This window comes from Nyctibius grandis, chromosome 34 (genome assembly GCF_013368605.1).
Source record: "Nyctibius grandis isolate bNycGra1 chromosome 34, bNycGra1.pri, whole genome shotgun sequence".
Taxonomy (NCBI): Eukaryota; Metazoa; Chordata; class Aves; order Nyctibiiformes; family Nyctibiidae; genus Nyctibius; species Nyctibius grandis.
In genome coordinates, this window is record NC_090691.1 from 981453 (window position 1) to 1004567 (window position 23115).

General features: G+C 52.7%; 2 protein-coding genes across 2 annotated transcripts in view; both read left to right on the top strand.

Moving 5' to 3' along the window:
• The window catches only part of LOC137675524 (scavenger receptor cysteine-rich type 1 protein M130-like), a 72604-nt gene that overhangs the window by 23554 nt on the left and 25935 nt on the right, over window positions 1-23115 (top strand). The gene's annotated exons all lie outside the window — the stretch shown is intronic.
• Window positions 12279-13214, top strand: LOC137675548 (olfactory receptor 14A16-like). The gene has a single exon (XM_068421675.1). It carries the CDS (start codon window positions 12279-12281, stop codon window positions 13212-13214), a length of 936 nt encoding a protein of 311 aa, XP_068277776.1.

The following is a 23115-nucleotide window of genomic DNA, read 5'->3' on the forward strand; positions in this document are numbered from 1 at the left end:
AGTGACCTAAGTCCCAGGTGGCCAATGACAGAAATGGTGGGGTTGGGGAGCTGAGGAGTAAAGTGGTCCATACAGTGTCAGACCTCAAAGGACTGTTTTCGTAGCTGCTAGGAGAATGCTTCTATCACCTCTTCTTTAAAATGAAAAGTAATAAAAAATATCCTTTAAAACGAGAAATAATTATTAGCTGCACTTTGAAATCTTCCTCCTTAACTACACTGTGAAACCTCTCTAATTAGCTGTACAAGTCTTGAAGACTTGAAGAAAATTAGAGGAAGAGACACGTCTCCTTTAGGGCTTTCTGTATTTTAATGAGCCCCATGGTGTATTGGGTGCTGAGTCCCTGAACCTCAGGTACTGAGAGAAGATTGAAGAAACTGCTCAAGAAGTCAGAAGCAAAACTCAAAGTACCTGGAAGCATTAATGGGCCCCACTGGGGGCCATTACTGACAAAGCCTCCCCAAGGACTCGTTAGAGCAGATTACTGGAGGCTGTGATTGCAGGTAGGCAAAGGCCCTGTGCAGGTGGCTGTAATGCTGAGAAAACCCTTTGGTTTGTTTGATGAAGCAGAAAGGCCAAGGCCTGACCCTCCAGGCCCTGGGAAGGCAGCTCGTGTCCCTCACATGTGGCACAGGGCTGTTCCTGGGGGCAGTGGGATGTGAGGGTGAGCAATGCCAAGTGTAGGAAAATTCTATGACATCTCCTGACGTCCCCAGGCAGGGAAAACAAAGTCTAGACCTTCAAAAGAAAGTTTCTCCTGGTAGGCCTTGGTGGCAGAGGCAATTGACATGGCCAAGGGGACAAAGCCCTCAGTCCTCTTGAGCCTTTTAGTCTTGCCAGAGCCTGTGGCCATCTCTCCTGCAGGCTGTCCTACACTGTCCCATGCCTGCCCCTCTTCCCCTTCAGGCTGCAGACACCCATCTTGCTTTCCCACCTAGCTCTCACCCCAGCACTTCTATGCCTTCACTGATGTGTCACTAATTTTGCTGGCTGTTCCTTGAAACACAAAGCCATGGGCTGATCCAGACTGCCTCTGGGTGACCTCTTGCACCACAGAGGTTACTGTTTGAGTGACATTTCTTTTTCCTCACCTCCAGTCTGAACCTTCCAAGCTGCACTTTGTGAAGGTTTCCTTCTCTTCCCACTACCAAGAAAAGCTCCATCATCTCTGAAACCACCCTTCAAGCTGGTGCAGTCTATCCTTGTAGTGCCCTGAGCCTCCACTTCACCAGGCTAAAGAAGCCCAGGGCCCTCAGGCTCTCCTCAGAGGCCCCAAATCCCATCCTGCATGGGTCTCCTACTAGACCCTCTTCAGTTCCTCCCCATTCCTCCAGACTGGGGAGCCCCACACCCAGACACACTAGTCCAGATATGGCCACACCAGTGCTGAGTCAGGGGGGATGATAACTCTCTTGTCTGGGTGGCCACACTCCTCCTCATGCAGCCCTGTAAGCTGTTGGTCTTTATTAACCTTGAGCATGCACCACTCTTATGGCATCCCTTGTAACGCCCAGGCCCTTCTCCTCAGGGTCACTCCAGAGCTGTTCAGGTCCCAGCCTGCCCTCACGACTGGGGTTATTTTGCCTCCAAAAAAAGGACTTACCGCTTCTCCTTGTAAGACTTCACGAGGCTTCTATTGCCAAATCCCAGAGTTTCTCAAGGTCCCCCTGGAGTGAAGCTCTGTTTTGACAGCTGTTAATGTGTTCGTACAGATGTCCCACCAAAGCTATGGTGCCTCTGATTAGATCACAGCATGAGGAATTGTAGGACACTAGAGATAATAGAAGGAGATACTAGTTTAATAACATTACTGACCAAGGTAAGAATTCTCATGGTACAAGCTCAGAAACCCTAAATGAAGGTACAAAAAAAGAGAAAAAGGGCAAGGGAAGACAGGGGAAAGAGAGGTGGGCTGTTTGCATGAGGTGGTACAAGGATGGTCAACGGGAAGAAATTGTGAGTGGGAAAAGAGGAAAAAAGGAAAGAAAAGGTGAAGTAAAGGAAAATATAGGGCTGTCTGGGGGTACCTGCCAAGCAGCCCTGCATGTGAACAGTAATGCCTGGAGTCTAGGCTTGAAGCGGGAGTAGGATAACACCTGGCTTGCTGGAAACGCGTCTAGGGGTGGAATGCCAGATCTGGGGGAGAAACCGATAGCCCAGCTGAGTGCATCTACACCAACGCATGCAGCATGGGTAACAAACAGGAGGAGCTGGAGGTTATTATGCAGCAGGAAATATACGATGTAGTTGCCATCATGGAAACGTGGTGGGATGACTCGCATGACTGGAGTGCTGTAATGGATGGCCACAAGCTTTTCAGAAGGGACAGGAGAAGAAAGGAAGATGAAAGCTCAACTAGAACTCAATCTGGCCACTGCAGTAAAAGATAATAAAAAGTGTTTTTATAAATACATAAAAAACAAAAGGAGATCAAGGGAATATCTCCATTCTTTATTGGATGCGGAGGAGAACACTGTGATCAGGGATGAGGAAAAGTCTGAGGTTCTTAATGCCTTCTTTGCCTCCGTCTTTCACAGTAAGACTGGTCATCCTCAGGGCAACTGCCCCCCTGAGCCAGTAGACAGGGACGGGGAGCAGAATAGACCCCCTATAATTCAGGAGGAAGTAGTTAGTGACTTGCTGCGCCACTTGGATGCTCACAAGTCCATGGAACCAGACGGTCTTCACCCAAGGGTACTGAGGGAGCTGGCGGAAGAGCTTGCTAAGCCACTCCCCATTATTATTATCAGTCCTGCCTAACTGGGGAGGTCCCAGATGGCTGGAGGCTGGTCAATGTGATGCCCATCCACAAGAAGGGCTGAAAGGAGGATTCCGGGAACTACAGGCCTGTGAGTCTGACCTTGGTGCCTGGCAAGGTCATGGAACAGAAAATCTTGAGTGTCATTACACAGCACCTAGAGGACAACCAGGGGATCAGGACCAGTCAGCATGGGTTTAGGTTGGTCCTGCCTGACCAACCTGATCTCTTTTTATGAGCAGGTGACCCGCCTAGTGAATGAGTGAAAAGGGTGTGGATGTAGAATACCTGGACTTCAGCAAAGCCTTTGATACTGTCTCCCACGGCATTCTCCTGGATAACCTGTCAGCCCACAGCTTGGAGAGGTGCACTCTTCGCTAGGTTAAGAACTGGCTGGATGGGCAGGCCCAGAGAGTGGTGGTGAACGGTACTGCATGCAGTTCGCATCCGATCACTAGTGGTGTCCCCCAGGGCTCAGTACTGGGCCCAGTCCTGTTTAATATCTTTCTTTACTGATGATCTGGATGAGGGTATCAAGTGCACCCTCAGTAAATTAGCAGACGACACCAAGCTGGGTGGGGGTGTTGATCTGCCAGAGGGTAGGAAGTCTCTGCCGAGGGATCTGGACAGGTTAGATAGATGGGCCGAGACCAATGGCATGAGGTTCAACAAGAACAAGTGCCGGGTCTTACACTTCGGCCACAACAACCCCATGCAGCACTACAGGCTGGGGGAAGAGTGGTTAGAAAGTGGCACCGGCAGAAAGAGACCTGGGGGTGCTGATCGACAGCCGGCTAAACATGAGCCAGCAGTGTGCCCAGGTGGCCAAGAAGGCCAATGGCATCCTGGCCTCTATTAGGAATAGTGTAGCCAGCTGGTCTAGGGAAGTGATCGTCCCTCTGTACTCGGCACTGGTGAGGCCTCACCTTGAATCCTGTGTCCAGTTCTGGGCACTGCACTTCAAGAAAGATGTTGAGGTGTTGGAGCGAGTGCAGAGGAGGGCAACAAAGCTGGTGAGGGATCTGGAGGGTATGACCTATGAGGAGCAGTTGAGGGAGCTGGGATTGTTTAGCCTGGAGAAAAGGAGGCTAAGGGGAGACCTTATCACTTTCTGCAACTACCTGAAATGAGGTTTTAGTGGGTTGGGGGTCGGACTCTTCTCCCAGGCTACTACCAACAAGACTAGAGGACATAGCCTCAAGCTGCACCAAGGAGGTTCAGGTTAGGCATTAGGAAAAATTTCTTCACTGAAAGGGTTATTAGGCATTTGGACGGGCTACCCAGGGAGGTGGTGGAGTCACCATGCCTGGATGTGTTTAAGAGACGACTAGATGTGGCAATTAGTGCCATGGTCTAGTTGACGCAGTTGTGTTAGGTCAAAGGTTGGACTCAATGATCCCAGAGGTCTCTTCCAACCTGGTTGATTCTGTGATTCTGGGAACACCTGGTTTGTGCAGGTGTTCGTGATGTTATAGGTGACTGAGTAGGTGACAGGGGAGGAGCAGGCCCTGGCTTGTGCAATTGCTTCTGATGTCACTTGTAGCTGGTGATAGGGCCAGGAGTCTGCAGCTGGCTGGTGCACCTGCTTGTGATGGCACTGGTGGCTCTGTAGCAGTTACGGCAGGCGCGTGCAGCTGGCTGGTGCAGGTACTCATGATGTCACATGTGCCTGAGCAGGTCATAGGGCAGGAGGATGCACCTGGCTTCTGCAGCTGATTCTGATGTCACTGATGGCTGATTAGGTGTTAGGACAGAAGCACATCCCTGATTTATTCTGGTTCCTGGGAGGCCACAGTTGAGCCAGTAGCCAATAGGTGCGGAGCAGGACCCTGGGATGTGCAGCTGCTTGTGATGTCCCTGGTGGCTCTGTACCTGTCAGGGCAGGAGCCTGCAGCTGGGGTGTGCAGGGGTTTGTGGTGTCACGTGTACATGAGCAGGCGACAGGGCTGGAGCAGGAACCTTCTATGCGCGGGTGCATGTGATGTCGTAGGTGGCTGAGCAGCTCTTAGGGCAGGAGCATGCAGCTGCCTTCTGGAACCCCCGGGCTCCCAGTAACACCAGTGCTCCCTGTAACCTCAGTGATCCCAGGACTCCCAGTTCTTCCAGTAAGTTCAGTGCTCCCAGTAATCCCAGTGTTACCAGTAACCCCAGACCTCGCAGTAAGACCAGTGCTCCCACTAACCTCAGGGCTCCCAGTAACACCATGGCGTCCACTAACACCAGGGCCTCAAGTAACACCAAGGTGCCCAGTAACACCAGTGCTCCCTCTAATACCAGGGCTCCCTGTAACCCCAGTGCTCTCAGTAACACTAGTGCGCCCAGTAACAACGTGGCACCAAGTAACACCAGTGCTCCCTGTTACACCAGTGCTCCCGGTAACACCAGGGCTCCCACTAAATCCAGTGCTCCCAGTATGCACAGAAAACCCAGTGTTCCCAGTAACACCAGTGCTCCCTGTTACACCAGTGCTCCCGGTAACACCAGGGCTCCCACTAAATCCAGTGCTCCCAGTATGCACAGAAAACCCAGTGTTCCCAGTAACACCTCTGCACCCAGTTACACCAGGGCTCCCAGTAACCCAAATGCTCCCAATAACACCAGGGCTCCCAAAACCACCAGCGCTCTCAGAAACACCAGCGCACCCAGTAACTCCAATGCACCCAGTAACATCAGTGCTGCCAGTAACCCCAGTGCTTCCAGTCTGCCCAGTAACCCCAGTGCACCCAGTAACACCAGTGCTCCCAGTAACAGCAGTGCTCTCAGTAACCCCATTGCTCCCATTGCCTCCAGTGCTCCCAGCAACCCCAGTGCTCCAAGGGCTCACAGTAACCCCAGTGCGCCCAGTGCTCCTAGTGCTCCCAAGGCTCTCAGTAACCCCAGTTCTCCCAGTCTGCTCAGCAATCCCAGGACGCGAAGTAACCCCAGAGCACCCAATAAACCCAGTGTTCCCAGTAACCCCAGCACTCCCAGTAACACCAGGGCACCCAGGACACCCAGGAACACCCCTGCACCCAGTAACACGAGGACTCCCAGTACCACCAGGGGTCCCAATAACACAAGGGTGCCCAATAACACCAGTGCTCCCAGTAATCCCATTAAAAGCAGTGCTGACAGTAACCGTAGTCTTTCAGTCTGCTCTTAAACCCCAGTGCTCCCAGTAACACCACTGCACCCAGTAACACCAGGGCGCCCAGCAACACCAGTGATCCCAGCGCGACCAGTTACAACAGTGCTCCCAGTAACACCAGCGCTCCCAGTAAACCCTGTTCTCCCAGGGCTCCCAGTACCCCAGGGCATCTAGTGCTCCCAGTGATCCCTGTAACCCTATTTCTCTCAGTCTGCTCAGTAACCCCAGAAAGCCAAGTAACACCAGTACACCCAGTAACCCCAGTGTTCCCAGTAACCACAGTGCTCCCAGTAACACTAGGGCAACCAGTAACCCCAGTGCACCCAGTAAGCCCATAGCGCCCAGTAACCCCAGTGTGCCCAGTACCACCAACACTCCCAGGAACACCAGAGCTACCAGTAAACCCGGTGCTCCCAGTAACATCAGTGCGCCCAGTAACACCAGGGATCCCAGTAACACCAGCACCCACAGTAACCCCAGTATGGCCAGTAACACCAGAGTGCCCAGTAACACCAATGCTCCCAGTAACAGTAGGGCGCCCAGTAACAGGAGGGTGCCCATTAACACCAGTGCTTCCAGTGCTTGCAGTATCAGCAGTGCTCCCAGTAGGTCCAGTGCACCCAGGAGCACCAGGGAGCCCAGTAACCCCAGTGCGCCCAGTAAAACCAGGGTACCCACTAACACCATTGAGGTCAGTAACACCAGTGCTCCCAGAGCACCCAGTTACAACAGTACTCACAGCAACACCAGGGCTCTCATTAACACCAGTGCTCCCAATCTCCCCAGTAACCTCAGGACTCCCAGTAACACCAGGGCACCCAGTAACATCATTGTGTCTGCTAACACCAGATCTTCCAGTACCATCATGCTCCGAGGAACTCCAGAGCCCCCAGTAACATCAGTGCTCCCAGTAACACCAGCACCCGCAGTAAGCCCAGTATGGCCAGTAACACCAGAGTGCCCAGTAACACCAATGCTACCAGTAACAACAGAGCGCCAAGCAACAGCAGTGTACCCATTAACATCAGTGATCCCAGTAACACCAGTGCTCCCGCTAAACCCAGGGGTCCAAGCAACACCCGTGCGCCCAGTAACACCAGGGCTCCCAGTAACACCACTGCACCACGTAACTCCAGGGCGCCCAGTAATACCAATGGTCCCAGCAACAGCAGTGCTCCCATGACGCCCTGTTACACCAGGGCTCCCAATAACACCAGGGCTCCCAATAACACCAGTGCTCCCAGTGCTACCAGTAACACCAAATCTCCAAGTAACACCAGGGCGCCCAGTAGCACCAGGATGCCCAGTAACGCCAGTGCTCCCAGTGCTACAAGTAACACCACTACTCCCAATAACTCCAGGATGCCCAGAATCACCAGGGTGCCCAGTAGCACCAGTGTGCTGTGCTCCCAGGAACCCCAGTGCACTCAGTCGGCCCAGTAACCACAGGGATCCCAGTAACCCCGGTGTTCCCAGTACTCCGAGTAACACCAGTGCTCCAAGTAACACCGGTGCTCCCAGAAGTCCCAGTAACACCAGTGTTTCAAGTAATCCCAGTGCTCACAGGGCTCCTAGTGCTCCCAATAACACCAGCGCACCCAGTAACACCAGCACTCCCAGTAACAGCAGTGCACCCAGTAACCCCAGTGCTCCCGGTAACACCAGGGCTCCCAGTAAAACTAATGCTCCCAGTATGCCCAGAAATCCCAGTGTTCCCAGTAACATCAGGGCGCCCAGTAACACCTCTGCACTCAGTTACACCACAGCTCCCAGTAACACCAGTGCTCCCAGTCTGACCAGTGACTTCAGTGCTGCCAGTAACACCAAGGCTCCCAGTAACACCAAGGCAACCAGTAACACGAGGGTGCCCAGAAACACCAGGACTCCCAGTAAAACCAATATGTCCAGTATCCCCAGTGCTCCTGGTAACACCAGTGCTCCCAGTCTGGCAAAACCCCAGGGCACTCAGTAACACTATTGCTCCCGGTAACCCCAGTGCACCCAGTAACACCAGTGCTCCCAGTAACCCCAGTGCTCCCAGTAACCCCATTGTGCCAAGTAACTCCAGGGCACCCAGTAACACCAGTGGGCCCAACACCACCAGTGCTCCCAGAACACCCAGTTATAACAGTGCTCCCAGTAACACCAGTGCTCCCAGTCTGGCATAACTCCAGGTCTCTTAGTAACACCAGGGCGTTCAGCAACACTGGTGCGCCCAGTAACACCAGTGCTCCCAGTAACCCTAGTGCTCCCAGTCTGTCCAGTATCCCCAGTGCTCCCAGTAACCCCATTGCTCCCAGTCTGCCCAGTGACCCCAGGGCACCCAGTAACCCCAGTGCTCCCAGTAACCCCAGGGCTCCCAGTAACACACAATCACACCATCCCAGCCTGGCTGGGGTCGGAAGGCACCTCTGGAGATCACCCAGTCCCACCCCTGCCCAAGCAGGGTCACCCAGAGCACGTTGCACGGGGCCGCGTCCAGGCGGGTTTGAATATCTCCAGAGAAGGAGACTCCCCCCCTCCCTGGGCAGCCTTTGCCCGGGCTCTGGCACCCTCACAGCAGAGAAGTTTCTCCTCACTTTCAGGTGGAACTTCTCGTGTCTCAGGTTGTGCCCGTTGCCCCTTGTCCTGTCGCTGGGCACCACTGAGAAGAGTCTGGCCCCATGCCCTTGACACCCCCCTGAGGTATTTGTGAGCATTGATAAGATCCCCCCTCAGTCTGATCTTCTCCAGCTGAACAGCCCCAGCTCCCTCAGCCTCTCCTCGGAGCACAGATGCTCCAGCCCTCTGACCATCTCTGTACCCCTCCGCTGGACTCTCTCCAGTAGTTCCTTGTCTTTCTTGAACTGGGGGGCCCAGAACTGGACACCTTACTCCAGGTGGGGCCTCACCAGGGCAGTGTAGATGGGGAGGAGAACCTCCCTCAACCTGTTGGCCACACTCTTCCTCATGCACCCCAGGACACCATTGGCCTTCCTGGCCACAAGGGCACATTGTTGGCTCATGGGGAACTTGTTGTCCACCAGAACTCCCAGCTCTTTCTCCACAGAGCTGCTTTCCAGCAGGTCACCCCCAGGCTGTACTGGTGCGTGGGGTTATTCCTCCTGCAGTGCAGGACCCTACACTTGCCTTCGTTGAACTTCATGAGGTTCCTCTCTGCCCAGCTCTCCAGCCTGTCCTGGATGTTGGCCTGTCTCTGAGAACTGCTCCCTTAGAGCTTGCAGTTACCTGCACATCTTTGACCACCCCTGACACCTTCAATGTCACCAGGTTGGTGTCTGAACAGCCCAATCCTGCCCTCCAGCTCCATTAATCACCATGGGAGCTGAGACAAGGAGCTCACATGCAGGTGCCTATTTTGTGCCCACCTGAACACCTGAGGCAAGAGGAATCCCACCTCCTGTGGGTTTGTGGTGTGCATGGGAGGGGGCTGAGTCCCCTTCTAGCCCCAGGGCTACAAAGCCACAAATGAGATGCTTCTATTGACTCATCCGCATCCCTTCCCTCAGCAGGGGTAAAGGACATCGCTCCTGGTCATGGTCCAGTTGTCCTGTCTAATGGTGGGACAAGGACGTGTCAGTCTTAGACCTCACTCAGTCTCTCAGAGAAGAAATGCTGCTACTGGAAAGAACTGTCTCTCCTCACGTGCCAGATGAAACATCAGTGATTGCTTCAGCCTGTTTCACAGCAGGTTCCCCTGGAGCCCCAGGGACACCTGGAGGGAGCCCAGAGGGGGCAGAGGAAGAGACACCTTGGGCTGGTCCCTCTGCTGCTGAGCTGGGCTGGGCTCCTGGGGTGGAGGGAGCTCATGGCAAGTGGGCAGCGCTGCAGAGAGACAGCTCTGCCCAGGAGCAGCTCCTGTGCAGAGCGCAGCAGGGCTGAGGGCACTGCCTGCAGGCAGCGAGGGGAGAGGAGCCAGGCAGAGAGAGGTTAAAGGCAGTGTGGGGTGGGAGGGAGCTGAGAGCTCACTGGGGGAGAAATCTTCACAGCCCTCGACATGGTAAGTCTCTGGCTGCAGGACAATGCAGGGGCAGTTGCTGGTGGGATTACCTGAAGCTGGTGCATCCCACAGTGTACAGGATCTGTCAGGATGTCTCTCACAGTATCTCTGTTGTAGAGGAGAAGAACACGCTCCAGAGCAGGGCTTCCCTGCTGCACTGCCAGAGGGACAGAGCATGACGGCTGCCTTCTGCTGGGGACAACTGCAGGGGCGTGCAGCCAGGGGTGCCCGGGGCTGTCCTTGAGAGCAGGGTCCCTGCACCCCAGGGGTCTTTGTGCTGGGGCAGGGACTGTGCTGCCTGCCAGGGTCAGCACTCAGCCTGCCCGGGGAGCTCCCTCTGGTGCTGCAGGGAGAAGCTGTGGGTGGAAGGAGTGAGCCCAGGCAGGGCAGGGTCCTTCTTCTGTCGAGAGGGTGCTGTGTGGGCCAGGGCTGCTCACAGCTCCAGGTCAGCACTAGGAAACTTGCAAGGGGATGTTTCAAGAGGAAGGTCAAGGCAGGGTGTAATCTAAAGACAAAGAGATTTTCTGAGCCTGTTTTCCTACTCTGAGGGCAGGGGAGAGGAGGGGGATGGAGGGAGAGCAAAAGAGAAATAGAAAAGGCTCATGAAGTTTGAACAAGTCATTGGGACTCCTGAGCTGTATCTTTGAGCGGTCAGTAGGTCTGCTAGGAGCCTCCTAAAGTGCCTCCAGCCACTCCTCTGCCCATGGACACCATCAGCATCACCTTTGCTGGACCCATCAGGGTGTTCTGTCCTTTTGAACCTCCAAACAGGACCATGCACGCAGCCAGTGCCCTGCAAACAGGCAGGTTTGTGTAGGTGAGTGCACAGAGGTTGCAGTGGGGTCTGTGAGTGCTGACAGGGAAACACCTCCCAGGAGGAAAATCTCCAGGCAGCAGGGAAATGATCTGGGAATGAGAGGAAACTAAAACCAGAAATGTTGTGGGAGGGAGAGTTCAGAAAGCTCCGTGTGACCCCCTCCAATGCAGACCCCTTCCTCTGAGCAAGACCTCTTGCCTCCTCTCCCAACCACCAAAGCCTCTGCACTCAGGGCCATGGGGTCCAGGACATGAACCCCCTCCTGTGCAGCCAGAGCTCCAGCAGAGCCGTGGTGCAGCTCTCCAGCCACGTGCCCAGTTCCCTCTGCAGAGCACAGGGGCTGAGAGCAGCTGCCCGGCAATGCTGGTGTGTGGGAGGTGGCGTGCACAGCTGGGTCAGGGTACCGCTGTCCTGAGGGCCCGGCTGCCTCTGCCCTGGCCTCTCCCAGCCACACCCTCACTGGATTTTCCCTTGTTTCTCCACTTGTCTCTGTCATTGCTGTGGTTATTTCATTCTTGCTGCCAGGCTCTCTGGGGAGGTGGAGTTTCAGCTGCAGAGTCACACACTGATCTTGTGGGTCCTTTCATGCAGGTGTGTCCATGGGAACAAGTGTCCCAGCTTTCCTCGCACCTGTGGGATCTGGTCAATACAGTCTGTGGGGCTGGGATATGGGCTGACTCCTACTGAGATGCCCTTGTTGGGACACTTGGCTGTCCCCTTGAGATGTCCTTCCAAGCTGTGAGCTGCCCTCGAGGATGCAAACCTGTCCCATAGCACCTCTGTTTTATCTTAAAGCCCGATGGAGAACGCAAAGCCTCTGCAACTGAGGAAATGCTGTTGGGTTGGTGAAATAAGGCATGAGTGTCCTGGGTTAGATGTGGGGTGCTGAGACCTTGAGAAAGGGTGAGGAACTTAGTGGTCTGCAGTGGATCCCTCTGCTCTCAGCAGTGTCTGGTTATTTTTCAGAGTAACATGGGAGTGTGATAACCCTCCATCTCAGAAAGGTGCCAGTTCCCAGAGAAACTGGAACTTGATGGAGGGACAGACCAGCTCCTCTCACTCTGCACTAAGCCACAGGCAATCGTCTTGCCTCGCAGGACTCGCTCTGTTCTCCCTGAGTGCAGCAGAAATGCTGAGGGTTTCTGACATCCAAGAATACTCATGAGGGAAGATGGAGGGGGAGTTTTAAAAACACCTAGAACTCTTAAACTGCCTTCTGCCATCCCTGTTCCTTAGCTCTGGGGTGCAGATGCTGACAGGCCCTTCTGTGTTGGCAGTGGTTTCACAGGACAAAGTTGACCACCAGGACTGGTCCCTCTCCCTACCCACTTCCCCAGAGCAGGGCTGACTTATCAAGAGCCCATGAGCAACTGCCCTGCTGTTCATCACACATGTGGCCAGCACCAACCACGACTCCAGCCACAGAGCTGAAGGAAGGTCTCCTAGAGAAACAAAAGGATGTCTGTGTGTTATAGGGGGGTGACTGTGGGAAATGGCTTTGATTTTCTTAGAGAAGTCTCCCCTAACTTTTCACTCTTTTTCTCATATGAAAGGTCCCCATGCACAGAGGCACCAAATGTCCAACAGCAGCTCCATCACCCACTTCCTCCTCTTGGCATTTGCAGACATGCGGGAGCTGCAGCTCTTGCACTTCTGGCTCTTCCTGGGCATCTACCTGGCTGCCCTCCTGGGAAATGGCCTCATCATCACTGCTGTAGCCTGTGACCACCGCCTCCACACCCCCATGTACTTCTTCCTCCTCAACCTCTCCTTCCTTGACCTGGGCTCCATCTCCACTACTGTCCCCAAAGCCATGGCCAACTCCCTCTGGGACACCAGGGCCATCTCCTACCTGGGATGTGCTGCCCAGGTCTTTCTCTTTGTCTTTTTCATTTCAGCAGAGTTGTATCTTCTCACAGTCATGGCCTATGACCGCTACGTTGCCATCTGCAACCCCCTGCACTACGGGACCCTCCTGAGCAGCAGGACTTGTGCCAACATGGCAGCAGCTGCCTGGGGCAGTGTTTTTCCCTATGCTGTTCTGCACACGGCCAACACATTTTCACTACCTCTCTGCCAAGGCAATGTTGTGGACCAGTTCTTCTGTGAAATCCCCCAGATCCTCAGTCTTTCCTGCTCAAACACCTACTTCAGGGAAATTTACCTTCTTGTGGTTAGTGCCTGTTTAGCATTTGGGTGTTTTGTTTTCATCGTGGTGTCCTATGTGCAGATCTTGAGGACCGTGCAGAGGATCCCCTCTGAGAAGGGACGGCACAAAGCCTTTTCCACGTGCCTCCCCCACTTGGCTGTGGTCTCTCTGTTTGTCAGCACTTTAATGTTTGCCTACCTGAAGCCCCGCTCCAACTCCTCCCCATCCCTGGATCTCGTAGTGTCAGTTCTGTACTCGGTGGTGCCTCCAGCAGTGAACCCCCTCATCTACAGCATGAGGAACCAGGAGATCAAGGATGCCCTGAAGAAACTGTTCGAACACATATTATTTAAACATCATTAAGGTATCAATCATCTTTAGATGACCCCCAGGCTATCTCGGGAGAACTCAGGACTATCTTGTGTTCTTTTCTTATGTTCTATTTGTTTTTTAAATGTGTGATAATGTGAATTGCAATTAAAAATAATTATTCATCCCACTTCTTCTTGACCTTCAATATGTTTTTTCTGAGTGTCCTGGTTTGGCCTAAACCAGGCCGATTTTCCTTTCAGTGATTTTTACTTTCAGCTAAGTCTCCTCTAAGTAACTGCATTTTCTGAAACTAACTGCATGTTTTTGCAGACAGTCTCTGCTTCCAGGACTGATAACGCTCGAAGTTTGTAGTTATCACTGAGGCACCGGTAGGGATGTTGTGCAGAAAGGCTCTTGCTGTACTTATTCTTGAGAGAAACCAAGGTCACTGCTGAATTCCTCATTGCTTACGAGTGAAGAGCCGAAGGGGGGTCGCAGCTGCAGGGGGGAGCGGACAGGGCAGGTGACCCAAAATTGACCAACGAGGGTATTCCATCCCATACACGTCATTCTCGGTATAAAGTGGGGGGATCACGAGGGTCTCGCTCTCTTTCTGCTATGGCCGGTGTCCAGGGAGGACTCCGTCTGTTTTCCTGCTGCCCCCGATCCCGATCCGTGCGTTCCTGAATCCAGCTCTCGACCGTCGCTAGGCCCAGCCTGGGCCTTCCCGGAGCCTGCCCTGCAGTGCTGGTGGTGACGTGGCTGACTTCAGGGGAGCTCAATCTTGGTTTTGTATATATATTTGTATATATTTGATTATTTCTATTATTATTATTATACTTTTTTTTCATTATTATAGTTTATTAAAACTGTTTTAATTTTCCAACCCAGAAGTCTCTCTCCCTTTTCCCTTTCCCTTTCCCTCTGGGGGGAGGGGGGGGGATAACAGAGGGCATCTGCCGCAGGTTTAATCGCCAGCCCAGCTTTAAACCGTGACACTGAGGAACTATCCTAACATACCTGTGGAACCAGTCTGCTTGCAGAAATAAAGAATCCAGCAGAAATATCATTTGTTTGAGCTCTCATCTCTTCTAAACCTTTCTGGAACTGAGGACACAGCACCAGAATGCAGGAGGGGTTAAGGAGCCAAAAGTCTAGATGCCAAATGGAGGAGGAGCAGCCCTGTGGCACTCAGAGCTGCCTCTGCTGCCTGGTGGGGCACTCCCACCTTTGTGTCAGGGCTGCTGCTTCCCTGGACTCGTGGCCTTGGACCGCATCAGGACGTGATCTTTTCAGTGCTGGTGTCTCCTCACTTGCACACTGTCCTGCTGTGTCCTTAGGTCTGTGTGAGGCCCTGAGGTCTCCTGCAACTTGAGACACTCCTTTTTTTCTCAACGGTGGCATCCCAGGGGTTGCAGGCAGGACAGAACAGGCCCTCCTCACAGCCTGCAAAAGCTGTGCATTGCAACAGGATGCCAAATGAGAGCGAGATGTGCAGAAAGTGATGGCACGAGGGTGATGATATTCCAACATCCTTGAGGTCCCTTGCAAATCCAATAAGTCTTGGCTAGTCATGGCTTGGATGGGTGTACTGTACCCTCTGTAAAAAACTGGCTGGATGGCCGGGCCCAAAGAGTTGTGGTGAATGGAGTTAAATCCAGCTGGCGCCCAGTCACAAGCGGTGTTCATCAGGGCTCAGTGTTGGGGCCAGTTCTCTTTAATATCTTTATCAATGATCTGGACGAGGGGATCGGGTGCACCCTCAGTAAGTTCGCAGATGACACCAAGTTGGGCGGGAGTGTTTATCTGCTGGAGGGTAGGGAGGGTCTGCAGAGGGATCTGGACAGGCTGGATGGATGGGCTGAGGGCACTGTATGAGGTTCAACAAGGCCAAGTGTCAGGTCCTGCACTTGGGGCACAACAACACCATGCAACGCTACAGGCTGGGGGGAGAGTGGCTGGAAAGTGCCTGGTGGAAAAGGACCTGGGGGTGTTGATCAATGGCAGGCTGAGTATGAGCCAGCAGTGTGCCCAGGTGGCCAAGAAGGCCACCAGCATTCTAGCTTGTATCAGCACTAGTGTGGCCAGCAGGACTAGGGCAGGGATCGTCCCTCTGTACTCAGCACCGGTGAGGCCACACCTCGAATACTGTGTTCAGTTTTGGGCCCCTCACTACAAGACAGACATTGAGGTGCTGGAGCGAGTCCAGAGAAAGGCAACGAAGCTGGTGAAGGGTCTGGAGCACAAGTGCTGTGAGGCACAGCTGAGGGTACTGGGGTTATTTAGTCTGGAGAAAAGGGGGCTGAGAGGAGACCTTATTGCTGTCTACAAGTACCTGAAAGGAGGTTGTAGCGAGGTGGGTGTTGGTCTCTTCTCCCAAGTAACAAGGGATAGGATGAGAGGAAATGGCCTCAAGTTGTGCCAGGGGAGGTTTAGATTGGATGTCAGGAAAAATTTCTTCACTGAAAGGGTTATCAAGCAGTGGAACAGGCTGCCCAGGGCAGTGGTGGAGTCACCATCCCTGGAGGGATTTAAAAGACACGTAGACATGGCACTTAGGGACATGGTTTAGTGGTGGACTTGGCAGTGCTAGATTTATGGTTGGACTCGCTGATCTTAAAGGTCCCTTCCAACCAAAACAATTCTATGATTGTACGAATTTCAAGCTGGAAACTCCAGTGGGTAGGATATGAGGTCTGTGTTCCAGCAGCTGGAGCAGGGCTGCAAACATCCTGGACTCCAGTGCCTGCGTGCAGGCAATGGGGAGACCATGAGGATCTGGGTGCAGGTGCTGGATAGAACGAGTGCCCAAGGCAGACCTGGGTCTTCTCCTAGAGAGACTGATGGGCTGGAGAAGGTTGATAGGCTCCTTCCTGCCCACTGTCAGCACAAGACTCACATGGTCCTGCTGACCACAGGCCTCAATGTGGCAAGAGCTGAGGAACTCGTGAAGGAACAGCATGGTGCAACTTGTCAAAACGGGCTCTAAGTCCTTGCTGGGCCTGGTTCTCCAGACTGTACCTGCATAGGTTGATCAGGATACACTTCTTCAGCTGCCACCAGCATCGAGTGGGCACCAGTGAGGACCCTCAGCTCCCTCCAGTTAGGGAAGCAGCCTCTGGAAGCAAGCCGTGTTGTAGAGGAAGAAGGTGGCCAAGGTGTCTGGGAGTCATGAGCAGAACCCAAGTGTGAAAGGAAACTGCTCTTGTTTTTGACAGAAAGAAAAGATCATCTGGAGTTGAAGTGTGGGTCAGATCTTAACTAGAGCCAATTCCTTCAGGTGCACTGGCTCAAACCAGGTCACTCACAGAATCACAGAATCACTGCTAACCCCCCCGCCTTCAGCTAATGTGCCTGTAGGGTGGTGGGATCTGCTGAGTGATGGCTGCTCATGGGTCCCTTGTCCCTCCAGTCTGGCCTCATGCAGAAGGGAAGCCACTCACAGCTGGAGCACATATGAAGCAGGGCTTCACGTGCAATCAGAGATTGACCCACAGTGACCCCCACCAGGAATAGAATCCGAGAACCATAGAATCATAGAATTGTTTTGGTTGGAAAGGACCTTGAAGATCAAGTCCAACCATCAACCCAGCACTGCCAAGTCCACCACTAAACCATGTCCCTAGGCACCACATCTACTGGTCCTTTAAATACCTCCAGGGACAGTGACTCAACCACTTCCCTGGACAGCCTGTTCCAATGTTTAATAACCCTTTTGGTGAAGAAATTTTTCCTAATATACAATCCAAACCTCCCCTGGAGCAAGGTGAAGCCATTTCCTCTGTAGCTGCAACCTTACAGTTATAGAATGATTCTGCTCGTGAACAGACCATCACCCTCGGTGATGTATATGGTTTCACTCTTCTGATACAGGTGGATGTATGTCATATGTACAGTTACTTACACTCTCCTCGTTCTTCACTTCCCCCTATTGAGAAACTTTTGCAAACAAAGTGCTGTGGTCAAAGTGGGTCTCGAGATGTGGGAAGACTGGTGCCATGGTTAAAGCCCAGCTGGCAACTGAGCACCACACAGCCACTTGCTCACCCTCCCCAGTTGGGATGGGGAAGAGAATTGGAAAAGTGAGGAAACTCGAGCATTGAGATAAAGACAGTTCAATAGGTAAAGCAAAAACCATGTGCAGAAGCGAAGCAAAACAAGGAATTCATTCACCACTTCCCATCGGCAGGCAGGTGTTCAGCCATCTCCAGGAAAGCAGGGCTCCATCACGCATGATCGTTACTTGGGAATACAAACGCCGTTGCTCCAAATGTCCTCCCCTTCCTTCTTCTTCCTCCAGCTTTATTTGCTGAACGTGACACCATACGGTATGGAATATCCCATTGGTCACTTGGGATCAACCGTTCCGGCTCTGTCCCCTCCCAACTTCTTGTGCACCCCCAGCCTACTCACTGGTGGGGTGGGGTGAGAAGCGGAAAAGGCCTTGACTCTGTGTAAGCACTGCTCAGCAGTAACGAAAACATCTCTATATTGTCAACACTGTTCTCAGCACAACTCCAAGACACAGCCCCAAACCAGCTACTGTGAAAAAGATTGACTATCCCAGCCATATCCAGCACAACTGGGTAAACGTCTCTGCGTGACAGCTCGTCACAAAGCTCTGAGATGAACCCCTCCCAAATCACCTTGTCTGATCCGCTCCATTTCGTTCCTTCTGCTACCCATGGGAAGAGAAATGTTTCCCATTCATGACTCATCATGTCCTAAGGTGGGTGACTATGTGCTCACTACGTAACAGATCTCTCTTCACTGACCACAGAAAAAGGCCTCAGATCAGATGCCTCATTTAGAGATTAGATGTGACCTTAGGTCTTAATGTAGTTTAAGTTAAGTTCAGGCCTAAGATTTTGACCTTAACTTAGACTATTGCATTTGGATTTATCTGTGCAGAGCACCTCTGAAAAGTCACAGAATCATAGAATCATAGATTGTTTTGTTTGGAAAAGAACTTTAAAAGCATCAAGGCCAACTGCTAACCCAGCACTGCCAAGTCCACCACTAAACGATATCCCTCAACACCACATCTACACATCTTTTAAATACCTCCAGGGATGGTGACTCCACCACTTTCCTGGGCAGCCTGTTCCAATGTTTGACAAACCTTTTGGGAAGAGATTTTTCCTGATATCCAATCTAAACCTCCCCTGGAGCAACTTGAGGCCTTTTCCTCTCGTCCTATCCCTTGTTCCTTGGGAGAAGAGACTGACACCGACCTCACTACAAGCTCCTTTCAGGTAGCTGTAGAGAGTGATAAGGTCTCCTCTCAGCCTCCTTTTCTCCAGACTAAGCAATTTCAGTTCCTTCAGCCGCTCCTCATCAGACTTGTGCTCTAGACCCTTCACCAGCTTCGTTGCCCTTCTTTGGACGTTCTCCATCACCTCAATGTCTGTCTTGTAGTGAGGGGTCCAAAACTGAACACAGGATTTGAGGTGCGGCCTGACCAGTGCCAAGTTCGGGGGTCTAATTTTCTTTCCATTGGCCCAGGGGACCATGTGTTCATCTGGAGGAAGGAAGATGGTCCATGGAAAGATGATTCTAGAGTGATTTCAGCTGTCCACATTAAGTGGGATGAGTTATAGCTCCTGAATAACTTTGGGGGTATTTTGGGGTTATTTGCTTCCTGCTGAATCAGAAGTGAGGCTAGGTGATGAGGTCAGGAGCAGGTATTGTATTAAAGAGAAGAGAGCCTCCCCTGTCAGGGAGCAGCAAGCTGGGAGGCGAGCTGGGAGCCAAGGGAGATGCCATGGCTGGCAGCATAGGTGCCTCTGCAGTCAGGCCCCAGCCGCACAGTATGTGAGCAAGGCAAGAAGGACAGGCCTGGGAACGGTGGTCTGCAGTCAAGCCAGGAAGTCAATCCATTGATCAGGATGAGGTTCGGGTCCAGTGATCACCAAGCAGGCCCACAGTGATCACAGAATCACAGAATGTTAGGGATTGGAAGGGACCTCGAAAGATCATCTAGTCCAATCCCCCTGCCGGAGCAGGATTGCCTAGACCATCTCACACAGGAACGCGTCCAGGCGGGTTTTGAATGTCTCCAGAGAAGGAGACTCCACAACCTCTCTGGGCAGCCTGTTCCAGTGTTCAGTCACCCTTACCGTAAAGAAGTTTTTCCTCATATTTAAGTGGAACCTCCTGTGTTCCAGCTTGCACCCATTGCCCCTTGTCCTGTCAAGGGATGTCACTGAGAAGAGCCTGGCTCCATCCTCATGACACTTGCCCTTTACATATTTAGAAACATTAATGAGGTCACCCCTCAGTCTCCTCTTCTCTAAGCTAAAGAGACCCAGCTCCCTCAGCCTCTCCTCATAAGGGAGATGTTCCACTCCCTTAATCATCTTCGTGGCTCTGCGCTGGACTCTCTCTAGCAGTTCCCTGTCCTTCTTGACTGAGGGGCCCAGAACTGGACACAATATTCCAGATGTGGCCTCACCAGGGCAGAGTAGAGGGGGAGGAGAACCTCTCTTGACCTACTAACCACACCCCTTCTAATACACTCCAGGATGCCATTGGCCTTCTTGGCCACAAGGGCACACTGCTGGCTCTTGGTCATCCTGCTGTCCACTAGGACCCCCAGGTCCCTTTCCCCTACGCTGGTCTGCAACAGGTCTGTCCCCAACTTGTACTGGTACATGGGGTTGTTCTTGCCCAGATGCAGGACTCTACACTTGCCCTTGTTACATTTCATTAAATTTCTCCCCTCCCAACTCTCCAGCCTGTCCAGGTCTCTCTGAATGGCTGCGCAGCCTTCCGTTGTGTCAGCCACTCCTCCCAATTTTGTGTCATCAGCGAACTTGCTGACAGTGCACTCTATTCCCTCATCCAAGTCATTAATGAATATATTGAATAGAACTGGTCCCAGTACCGACCCTTGAGGGACTTTGCTAGACACAGGCCTCCAACTGGACTCTGTCCCATTGACCACCACTCTCTGGCTTCTTTCCTTCAGCCACTTCACAATCCACCTCACTACCCGATCATCCAGACCACACTTGCTCAGTTTAGCTGCGAGGATGCTGTGGGAGACAGTGTCAAACGCTTTACTGAAATCGAGATAGACACATCCACAGCTTTACCATCATCTATCCACTGGGTTACGTCCTCATAAAAGGCTATCAAGTTGGTTAAGCATGACTTCCCCTTGGTGAAGCCATGCTGAATGCCCCTAATGATCCCCCTATCCTTGATGTGCCTAGAGACAGCACCAATGACAAGTTGTTCCATCACCTTTCCGGGGATGGAGGTGAGGCTGACCGGTCTATGGTTACCCGGGTCCTCCTTCTTGCCCTTTTTGAAGACTGGAGTGACATTCGCTTTCCTCCAGTCCTCAGGCACCTCTCCCGTTGCCCACGACTTAGCAAAGATGATGGAGAGTGGCCTAGCAATGACTTCCGCCAGCTCCCTCAGCACCCGCGGGTGCATCCCATCAGGCCCCATGGATTTATGGACGTCCAGATTGTTTAATTGGTCCCTGACCCAGCCCTCATCTACCAAGACAGATTCCTCCTCTATCCTGACTTCTTCTGGGGCCTCAGAGGTCCGGGGCTCCTCAGGACAGCCTCCAGCAGTATAGACAGAGGCAAAGAAGGCATTCAGTAACTCCGCCTTCTTTTTATCCTCTGTCTCCAGGGCCCCCACCTCATTCATCAGTGGGCCTACATTGCCTCTAGTGTTGGCTTTACCTGCAATGTATTTGAAGAAGCCCTTTCTGTTGTCCTTGTCCTCTCTTGCAAGGTTTAATTCCAAGGAGGCCTTAGCTTTCCTAGTTGCCTCCCTCCATCCTCTGACAACAGACTTATATTCCTCCCAAGTGGCCAGCCCCTCCTTCCATGATCTGTACACCCTCTTCTTCCACTTGAGTTTGCCCAGCAGTTCCCTGTTTAACCATGCAGGTCTCCTGGTACCCTTCCTTGACTTCCTACCTGCTGGGATGCTCTGATCTTGAGCTCAGAAGAAGCAGTCCTTGAATACTAACCAACTCTCTTGGGCCCCCTTACCTTCTAGTACCCTGTCCCATGGGATTTCCCCTAGCAATTGCTTGAAAAGGCCAAAGTTGGCCCTCCTGAAGTCCAGGGTTGTGATTCTGCTAGCTATTCTGTTCCTGCCACATGAGATCCTGAACTCTACCATCTCATGGTCACTACAACCAAGGCTGCCCTCAACCTTCACCGCTTCAACCAGACCCTCCTTGTTAGTGAGGATAAGATCCAGCAGCGCTCCTCTCCTAGTTGGCTCATCCACCATTTGCATCAGAAAGTTATCATCAACGCACTGGAGGAACCTCCTGGACTGAGGATGGCTGGCTGAGTAGGCCTCCCAGCAAATATCAGGGTAGTTGAAATCCCCCATGACAACCAGGCCCTGTAATTGCGAGACTGCTCTCAGCTGCCTGTAGAAGGCCTCATCACCCTCCTCTTCCTGATCCAGTGGCCTGTAATAGACACCCACAACAGTATCACCCCTGCCAGCCTGCCCCTTAATTCGCACCCACGAACTCTCAACTCGCTCCTGATCCGCCCCTGGACAGAACTCAATACATTCTAGCTGCTCGCTCACATAAAGAGCAACTCCACCACCTCTCCTTACTGGCCTGTCTTTCCTGAACAGGACATAGCCATCCATGACCACATTCCAGTCATGCGAGGCGTCCCACCAAGTCTCAGTAATTGCCACTAGATCATAGCCCCCCGACCGAACACGGATTTCCAACTCCTCCTGTTTATTCCCCATGCTGCGCGCATTGGTGTACAGGCACTTCAGGGAGCGAGCTGAGCACACCGATTTCACCCCAGGGGGATGGGAGGCCTCCTGGTCTACCTCAACACTAGAGCGTTGCCCCAGTGGTGCAAGCCCAGCTACTACCCCATCCCCCTTCGAGGGGCAGGATGAGAGGAAACGGTCTCAAGTTGCTCCAGGGGAGGTTTAGATTGGATAGCAGGACAAATTTCTTCACCGAAAGGGTTGTCAAACATGGGAACAGGCTGCCCAGGGCAGTGTTTGAGTCACCATCCCTGGAGGGTTTAAAAGTTGTGTGGATGTGGTGTTTAGGGACATGGGTTAGTGGTGGACTTGGCAGTACTGGGTTAACGGTTGGACTTGATGGTCTTCAAGGTCCTTTCTAACCAAAACGATTCGATGATTCTATGATGTCCCAGGGTCCCTCTCTCCATCTGCATTCAGTGGGGAGACAATGGAGTCTACTTGTCATGAGGGGCAAGTCAACACAGCTGCGAGGCATCATGCCCTCTTGCTCCCCTTGACCGAAAGGTGGAACAAAGGAGAACCCTGTGCACCTCTCCCCTATGACAGTGGAATCCTGAGCAGGACTCTAGATCCCTTTAGCCCCCAGCAAGTTAGGAACCTTGGCCTCTGGGAAAGGTTTGGGGTTCCTCTCTCCTCAACAGGCAGATCCTGGCACCCCTGATTCATCCTGCCCCACATTGCCAGTCTCCCCCGCTTGCAGGAGATGCCTTCTTTCACCCCACTGACCATTCATGGAGTCTGGAAGGAGAAGCTTTGGCTCATATCTCGTTGTAGTTCTGCTCCATGAGTTTGAAGAGTTCATGTCTCATTCCCCTGGCTCATTTCCTCTCTTCCTAAGAGGGCAGCTCAGGGCTTTCATCCCCACAGGGCTTCACTTGCTCAGTGCTCACTGTGCAACACAAAGAGAGAGTCGAGCTGCAGCAGGAACCTTCAGGAGACTCTTCTATAAACCCAGGAGGCACTTCAGAGCTGGTGACATTCAAGTGCTGCTGACGACTCACAGAAAGAGATGCTGAGAGAAGAGTGCAAGGGCAGAGCCATGACTAAGTCACGGGTCAGGATCTGCAGGTAGAGTCAGACAGGGGAGGATGGAATGGGGAAGAGGCAGAGGATGGCACCCAGACCTCGCCTTTCATCCTCCATTGCCCTCAAAGGAAACGTTGTCACA